The 9,573-nt window shown below is 32.3% G+C and overlaps 1 protein-coding gene across 1 annotated transcript; it reads right to left on the reverse strand.

Annotated features, from left to right (window-relative positions):
- Positions 1-7,745: 7,745 nt before the first annotated feature.
- Positions 7,746-8,872, reverse strand: LOC142606543 (calpain-type cysteine protease DEK1-like). Its single transcript, XM_075777868.1, has 3 exons — positions 8,621-8,872; positions 8,188-8,366; positions 7,746-8,001 (listed from the first exon to the last, which is right to left on the reverse strand). The coding sequence occupies exons 1-3, from the start codon at positions 8,870-8,872 to the stop codon at positions 7,746-7,748; spliced, it is 687 nt and encodes a 228-aa protein (XP_075633983.1).
- Between the last annotated feature and the right edge of the window lie 701 nt (positions 8,873-9,573).

The raw sequence follows: 9,573 nt of genomic DNA on the forward strand, positions 1-9,573 counted from the left end.
TTTTATAAAATTAAGAAACCAACCCAATAATAAAAATGAAATATGGAGAATTTTTCATTTAATGAACTATTGCTTGAAGTAAGATTGTTTGGAAAACATTACATAGTGACGTATTCGGAAAAATAAACTGCAAGTATTTTGCAAACATTGATTTACCATTTCCCCAATATAAACATGTCTTAAAAGTGAAGTTGAACAAATCGTAACAATAATTCTATTGTAAATAAAGACATCACAATTAAAACACAAATAGATATTAGACAAACCATAATGATCGACGGACAAGTTTTTTATTTTCCACACATGACACATATATAACATTAGTATGGTTAGGTTTACATTTATCTTTCAACGTGTATATTTTTTGTAATAGAAAACTTCCACACTAGTAAAAATCATGAATTAAATTGGATATTTTTTTCCAAATGTGAAACAAGAAGTACTCATATAGGATAAAAACAATGAATATATTACACTTTCAACTCTTATAATTGGGCTTTGTTTCATTTTGACCATTAATGTAAAACAAGAAGTACTCGTGTCATTTAGGTTCTTAATTTGTAGATACTGGTTTACCATTTTCAAAAAATAAACACAAACTGAAAGTGATATTGAACATAAACAAAACAATAATGGTATTCCAAATAAGGATATTACATTTAGAACATGAATAGGTGTTGAACATATCATGACAAGGAGCGTGATCAATTATGTTTATGTTTACACATATATAAACATATTTGTATAATCACATATTTATGTTCTCACATGCATTGCACGTCAAGTAAATTTTCATACAACTATGAATAATGAATTAAACTAGCCATTTTATTTTTCTTAACATATGGAACAAAAGTAATCACATACATAATAAAAATAAATATAAAAAATTAGGAGTAAGTAAAACACATTTTCAATTATTTAGTTTATTTTTTACTAATAATTTTTTTTCTCAAGTTTATTGGACATGGGTAGGATTTGGGAACGACAACGAGTTGTATTTAAAACTTAATTTGAAATATTACATTTTACCCTTAGTATTGACTATATATTTCTATGGCATGTATGTCACTCACGTTGTGTTGTTTTGGATGGTTCTCTAATTGCAAGGTACCTCACTTATGCATCTTACTAAGCATGTTTACCTTTTCCAAATGCATTGTATGTAAAATATATTTTTATAGTAATAAAAATCATGAATTAATTTTGAGATTTTATCTTTCTGAACGTGTGATACGAAAAGTACTCACGTACAAAATAAATAAATACATTAATTTTGAGCTCAAAATACAATTTCAAATTTAATTTATTCCATTGTGGCTACTAAATTTAATGAAATGTTCAAGATTGCTATCCTTGGGTGTGGTTTTGGGATCATATAAGTTTTTAAGCCTCAACAGAAAGTAGAATCTTTTTTACACTTGGAGTTGACTCTAGATTCCAACGACATATTTTTAATTATGTTAGTTGTTGCCAATATCAAGGTAGATTTGTAGAAGCCAACTGTATAGCATAAAGTTTCCATGGAAACAACACATATTGTGATATGTTAGGAGAAAGAAAAATGAAAGTTTTTAATATGTATATGTACTAGTCTACTATTTTCCAAACATAAACTCAAATTGAAGTGCTATTAAACAGGTGAAAACAACAATGTTATTCCAAATAAGTACATCAAATTAAAACACGAATAGATATTGAAAGTCATGTTTATATTTTCTACACATAAACATATTTATAGTCATGTTTATGTTTTCCACACATAAACATATTTATAGTCATGTTTATGTTTTCACATACATTGCATGTTATGTAAATTTGCATACTAGTAAAGATAACGAGTAAGTTACACTTTCAGCCCTTACATTTTGGGCTTATTTTGATTTTGATTTGTGTTTTGAAATTTTAATTTTGCCATTCTTGTTTGATTATGTTTTCATATTGGCTATTTACATTTCAAAATTTTCACTTTGGTCCTTATGAAAATGAAAATTTTGAAATGTAAAAGGTAAATGAAAATCAATTAAACATAAATGCCAAAATGAAAACAATCCAAAACTTAAAGAGTAAAAAAAAAAACTTTATTTTATTGTGACATCTTGATTTTGAATTATAATTGCTAATTTAACTGAAATCATGGGAATGAAATCATATTTTCAAAACACAATTTTAGTTAAAATTATGCTATTTCCCCTTTTTTAATTTTAATTGAAATTGTGTTTTCTAAACACAATTGAAAACATGATTTCAAAAGAAATGTGTACGGAACGTGTAATAGCAAGTGTACAAACAACATTTTTTCCATAATTTTACACACAATGACAAAATTGAATAACTATTCTAACAAACACAGCAATAAACTTATAATTGGATTAGAACCAGAAGTTCATATATTTCTAGAAATTTATAATGTTCAAGCTGCCAAACTGTACTTTTTTTTTATGATGCTAAATTGTACTTTAATACTACTTAACCACACAAGCCAAAGATGTGTGTGTGTGTGTGTGTGAGAGGGAGAGAGAGAGAGAGAGAGAGAAATTGATTGGTAGAAAAGTTTGCTATAGCCAATTCCCCCCCCCCCCCCCACCCATAGACACAAAATATTCCTTATCCGAAAAAGAAATTTCACTTAACAACGTTGTACTCTTTAGCTGTTAATTTTAACCATGCTTCTTAGTTCTCAAAAACTTGTAGCTACAGCTTTGCCACCCTCACCCCTCTTAGAAAGATTTCCTTCTTCTTCTTCTTCTTCTTGAATTCTCAATTGGGTTTGGTGGTTCTAATGTCAGTTTCTCTGCAAGCTCTCACTAGCCTCTGCGCTGTCTCAGTCTCACACCGTTCATTAACGAAGCCTCACTCTAGTTCTCAGAATTCAATGTTCCTCTCTCATTGCATTTCAAGAAGAATCAAAATCTTCTGTCCCATTTTGCCTACTTTGCTCTATACTCCACCAATAAAAACCCACCACGTGTTCACCTAATTAATTAAATACTATCATTATTGACTTATTAATGCTACCGTTATTAATTAATAGTAGTATTTAATTAATTAGGTGACCACGTGGCAAGTTTTTATTGGTGGAGTATAGAGTGAAGCAGGAAAAGTGGAACAAAAGATTTGGACTCTTTCAAGAAATGTCCACAGAGCCACCCTGGAGATTTTATTTTTCTAAAACATGTAAAACAAAAAGTACACACATCTATATAATATTTAAATATAGAAGTACAAAATTTAATGTTGCTACATTCCTATTGAGTCACATCATTGACCGCATCATATTTCTTATTTATTGATTTATTCCTCTAATTTATGATAACATTAAATATATTAACCAGTTGACTTTTACACATTCATCTTTAGATGGTTTTAATTTCACATATACTTTGTCTATACACATTTATCTTCTTTAATTTAGAGCATTCATAGCAAATATGTGAAAATAGTTAAAAAGCTATTTTAACAACTCAAATCATGAAAATCAAGCTACATCAAAGTTGCTACATCAAATTTGCTACATCTAAAATTTTTAGCTTTCAGTTGTTGAACACAATACCAGACCTATAAAGAAGAGTACCAGACCTGTGAAGAAAGAAGAATAGTGAGAACGAACCAGTACGCACCGTTTCATTAATGGTTTTGAGAGTATTATCCAACGCACCGTTTTACTTATTGGTTTCCTCTGTTACTTACTAAAACGGTGCGCATCACACCTTGCTCAAAATATCTGTTACTGTTGGCGCGTGGAGTTGTTGTCTTCAGCTCAACTAAATCCCTAATTTCTAGGATTTAATCTGCATAATTTGGGGCAGTTAAGTTAAGTGTGATTAGCTTAGATTTGTAGTATATAAATAGCTCAATTGAGCATCTGTGTAATCTATCCAAAATTATCTATAATTCAATACAAAATCGGTCTCTCTCTCTCTCTCTCTCTCTCTCTCTCTCTCTCTCTCTCTCTCTCTCTCTCTCTCTCTCTCTCTCATTTTCTTGCATTTTCTTTCTCTTTCTCAAACTTTCCTTCACTGTTTTTGTTTGGATAAACTTTGTTCTTCTCGTGATCATTACTAAAACTCAACTCACTGATTACTGAGTTTTTCATCATCAACTATAGTGAGCTGTATCAAGTTAAACATAAAACTTAATTTTTTATTCTACCATCTATTTTCCTTAAATTTAAAAATTATTTCCTTCTCACTCTCCCCCAACATCTCTCTCTTTATTCACCTCCCGCTAAGATCTCAACGCCTCTGGATTTCCTCTCATCTCTCAACTCTCAAATTTCCTATCATCTCTCATTTCTCTCTTCTCTCACTCTCTCAGTTGTGTTATGGGTTATGGCAGTCCCCATTGTGGTTGTGGGTCTTGGTGGTTCAATCGTGGTTGTGAGCGACTATGGGTTCATGGGTTTGTGGTCGGGTTGATTTTGGAATGGGTTATAGTGGGTTCATGGTGGTTAAAGTTCTGTGGGTTTTTTTTTTCTCTAGCGGTAGTGGTGGTGGCTGGCAATGGTTGAAGTTTGGGGTTTTTTTTTTTCCTCCGACGGGTTGCTTTTTTCTTGTTTGTGGTTGAAGTTTTATGGTTCTTTTCCAATGGTGGTGGTGGTGGCAGCCAGTAGTGGGTTGTGGGTTCTTGTTTTATGTTTTGTTTTTTTTTTTAAACCCAGTTGTGGTGGTTGGTGGTGGTGGGTATGGGTGGTAGAGAAGAGAAGGAGATGGAGAAGAAGAATAGAAGATAGAGAAAGAGGAGGGACTAAGAATAAAAAAATAAATAAAATATTAAATAAAGAATATTTAAATGAAGTAGTAAAAAAATAAAACTTTTGATATGAGGTGTATTGTAAAGTAAGGTATTAAAATAGATAAAGTTGGTTTTTGTGTTGCTAAAAACTAAAATTTTTAACTCCTTTAATGTGAATGTTTTAGAAAGAACTCTAAGAGTACTAGTATCCGAGGATATATAAAAAATTAAAAATAAATTTTAAAAAAAATCTATTTTACATTATCAAACACCACCTTATCTATTTTATCAACACATTTTACAACTCACCTTACATCTCAGGTTTTATTTTTACATACAACTCAAAAAAATAATATAACTATCAAATATAATAATACAAACACTACTTTATGAGACAGGGAAGAGAGAGGAGAAAAGTTGACAAATAAAGGGAAGCAACCAATGAGAGAGAGGAGAGGGGGAAGTGAGAAGAAAAAAATAATTAAAAAAGGCAAGTAACTGCTATAGTGGGGTTGTATAAAGTAGCTGGATTGCAAATGTTTTTAGATATAGCAACCTGGTTGGAGCTTGTTTTGTAAATTTGGTGGGTAAAATAGCAACTTGGGGGGCAAACCCCAATGCTAATGCTCTAACAAGCTAAAATTTTCAACTCTCTCCGCACTTCTCTTTTTCTTAATTACTATTACAGTCTTACTTCAATTCATTGCGTCCCCCCTCTCTTTCCACCCATCCTCTACCCATCAAACCCGAATTACTATTCAAATTTCAGGTGCTTCAATTGCTACTCCCCTAGAATTAAAAGTCCACCGATTTTTTCCAAACTTCTGTCCCCTGCTCCCAAATGCTATTACCGACATGCAAAGGTAACCCGGTTTGGTGGCCATCAAAACCACCGTCCACAAAACAAGTTGCATCTCCTAAATCAGCATCAATTGTCATTGTCACAATATGCCTCCTGCAAAGCATTTATAGAACACCAGTGAAAGTGAGTTCTAGTAAGTGAAGTATTGACAATAACAGCACAATGAAACAATGACACAGAGACACAATGGGAAATGAATGAGTACAAAATAAATTCTATGAAAGAGAGAAGAAAAGCACATGCACTACAATCTTGCCGAATTGTGCTAAGTACATTCAAATAAAGAAAAAGCCCAGACCTTCCGTCTGCAATACTTGTGACACTGATACTCCACTGTCCACCCCTTTGCAACAGTTGACTACTATGAAGAATAAATGCTAAAAAGGAACTACCAACCATTCTCATTTTCTGGAAACTTATTCAAACGAAGCCGTGTATATATATATATATATGAAGCCCAATTGTTAAGTTGAAGCAAAATATTATTTTTTTAGGATCTGTAGCACAAGTTTATAATAGAACAGAGGCTTAAGAGATTATGAGTACTACTCACTCTAAATTAGGATCTGTAGACAAAATCATATGGCCCTACTCAAAGCAAAGCAAAGGGTAAATCCGAGCAAAGGAAGTCAGGAAGCAGTCTTATTAAATGGTTTGACTATTACAAATGGTAATAGTAATTAGTGTACATAATCAACAAATATTTATTGACTTACAATATTACTCAATATATGTCATTTGTCATGACTAAATATAGTGGCTCTAAGGTTTAAATGTGATCTAATTAAGCAATGTTAAGTTAGTCTTTTTCTAATTATGGAAAATATAATAAATAACTAGATGAGTTTGAAATGTGTTTGAATCCACTAATAAATATATATAAAGCAAATTTGGATTAAATTAATCAAATTTAATAAAATTTGAAATGAGTTTAAGAACAATATTTTTTAATAAATTTATATTTAAAATAGATGTTCTCAACCAAAATCTATCTTTAAGTAAGTGCACCTAATTGAATCGAAATGAATCAAAGTAGACTGAATTAGACCGAATAGACCAAATTTGAGTCACAGTTTGATTGATCTCAATTAAAAGTATTTTTTGGTTCAATCTCCTTTCTACACCTTAAAATCCATCACTTTTCTAGTTTTTTGAAGAGTCTGGTTTATAAGACATGGGATGCCTTGTCAACTTTTTCCAAGGGAAGAATACAAGACTTGTTTACCCCCTTGATAAGAAACATTTAAATCAAACTACTTCATAGAAGAGGAAATGGTATTTAAAAATAAAAGAGAAACAAAAATGGCCATAAAATAAGATTAAAATAAAATAAATTGGGAATTATATTAAAACAACATACATTTGTACAAATATTTTCCGATTAGAAAGCACTTTTCCAAACTGCAGCTGAAACCCTTTCTCAGCTAACAATGTTTTTCTGTATTCCCCATTAACTAGGCATTTACTACTTATTTTTCCTTCTTTTTTTTTATTTTTACTTTCTCTTTTTCCCATCATTTACATTATTACAACCCCCCCCCCCCCCTATATTCCTTACACTACCCACCTATGTACAGAAAACCCCAAGAACCCTCTTCAAAGCCATGCAGAAGAAGCATATAACCCAAGAGACAGGCTTAGGGAGCCACTAGATTTCTTGAACACCCTCTTGTCCAGATAAATGCACTGCAGGTTTTTCAGGAATCATATCATTAAAGTTGTGAACTTGCAGAAAGAATGAAGATTAGAGTTGCACTAGCCTGATGGATAGAAAACTTGATGGCCATCCTCATACCGAAGAATCACATCATACAACCTGCACAAAATAAAAACCCTATAATTAAAGTCCAGTACTGAAGTCAACAAAAATACCCACATTGCTACACATTATGCACCATCCCTCAATAAACTCGTACTTTTATTGGGTAAGAATTGGATATGCTAGTGAGAGTGAGTCTAAATAATCCAATCAATAATAATATGGCAAAAGAGAAGACAGAAACTTACCTAGTGATTCTGTGGACAAGGGGGTCCAACAAAAACTGCCTTCAGGAGTTCATGATCCACGGACAACACAAGCAATTCAAAAATTCTGCAGATATGCCCACAGCCTGATGGACAGAGAACCAAATGAAGAGCCATCTGCGTACTATAAGGCTTCAAGGCTTATTGATGCTTTTGTGAAGACAGAAAGAACAAATGGTGCTTCTTCCCCAGGGTGCATAGTTGTAGGCACTATTGTATAACCCCTTGGATCAAGGTCCAGAACCATTTCACATGATATTTCTCTAGAATTCACATAATCCGTCCCACCAACTGATTCACGGAGGTATATGTTGTGAGCAGCGCGGCAGCCATGGGTTTTAAGTATCCGCATTCCAATGTAACACATCATAGAATCATGACTGGATTGACAATTTCGAAAACCACACCCTACATACAGAAAATGACAGAAAAGTTGGAAATGACCCGGTGAAAACCATTAGTCTTTCTATACATACAAAATTGAGTGAAGATTCATTTCTAAGTATACCTGAGTTAAGGTTATGAACACATGAATAGGTAGTGATGCATCTGGTCCATTGGCTCACAATCGGAGCTGTGGATTTTGATGCCACGTATCATAATCTTGGCACCCACCAGCACTGTAACACCGCCATTGGCCATAAACATAATAGCGCATCTCAGGGGGGTATACACGGCAAACATATATTGATCGGAAATGAATCTGAAAGTCTTGCCAAGACATCAGGAATATACCATCTTTTGACTGTTCAAGAAGTAGAAATTCAGGCAATTAGCAATAAGATTTCACTAAAGACAACAAATTAAAATAGTTGCAAAATCCTAACCATGATTCATGCAATTATCTTGTAAAAAAAAAAAAATCAAATTATGTCCAATGTAATATGATCTAAATTATCTCCAAACACTTACTCAAGAAAAAATAAAACTCAAAAAACTAAAACCACATAAGACTCCTCTTGTATAATACGGAAACAATGTAATATGATCTTGTGGAACGTGCTTCAGCTTATGCTTCATCCTATCAGTCCATTCAGGAGATGAGTCAGACCAAGGTCCATTCATATTTAATGCCATTGCACAATGCCGCTGCAAGAAAAGTGCACGTCTGAAATAGACGGACTCCCAGCACCAAGTGAAACCCCCTCCTGTTTGAAACTCAGATCTCATTTTCCTTCCTACTGGTAGCAAATGCTGGTTTACGTGATGCTTTGCATGGAATTCAATCATCGACTGCAACTGGAAATCCATTCACCCTGTCCAGGTTGGCGAGGTTGTTTTGTTCTATTTATTTTGTGTTTTTGTAGAAAAAAAAAAAAAATCTCGGCTTAAATGAAGTTTACTTAAGAATAACATATATTGTGATATGTTAAGCAAAAGAAAATGTAAGTCTTTAATTTGTAGATACTGGTTTATCATTTTCATTACGTTAACACAAATTAAAAGCGATATTGAACAGGACAAAATAATAGTAGTATTACCAATAAGGACATATATATATATATATATATATATATATATATATATATATATATATATATATATATATATATATATATATCTAAAAGCTAAAACATAGCATTTATCGTTACTTCGCTCCAGTTAAGCCACATCAGAGTCCACTTCATTATCCCATTTCTTTCCAATTTTCTATATTCTTTATTAACATTTACTCTTTTTTTTTTAATATTTAGACTTTGTCCAGCCTTTCTCCCTCTCTTACCCTATCATCTCCCCACTCATCCCTACTTTAACATCACTCTTCATCTTTCTCTTCATCTTCCCTTCTTTTATCTCTTTTTATTCACACCATTTTACTATAAATTTGTCATTCATTCTTCCATTATGTAAAGTTGTTATTTACAACTATTTTGTATTGGCTTTAATTCCATATCAAACTTGATTGTAATTCTATTCAATCACTTTTTCCCTGTATTTATGTGGGATTTTTA

The sequence above is a fragment of the Castanea sativa genome, chromosome 8, assembly GCF_040712315.1.
Source record: "Castanea sativa cultivar Marrone di Chiusa Pesio chromosome 8, ASM4071231v1".
Classification (NCBI taxonomy): domain Eukaryota; kingdom Viridiplantae; phylum Streptophyta; class Magnoliopsida; order Fagales; family Fagaceae; genus Castanea; species Castanea sativa.

Bases quoted from the DNA above. Each gene is read 5' to 3' on its own strand.
- LOC142606543 (XM_075777868.1), bottom strand. From the start codon at position 8,872: ATGGATTTCCAGTTGCAGTCGATGATTGAATTCCATGCAAAGCATCAC. The intron at 8,367-8,620 runs GTTCCACAAGAT...CTTCTTGAACAG, and splicing joins TGAAGCATAAGCTGAAGCAC to TCAAAAGATGGTATATTCCT. The intron at 8,002-8,187 runs GTGAGCCAATGG...TTGTCAATCCAG, and splicing joins CAAAATCCACAGCTCCGATT to TCATGATTCTATGATGTGTT.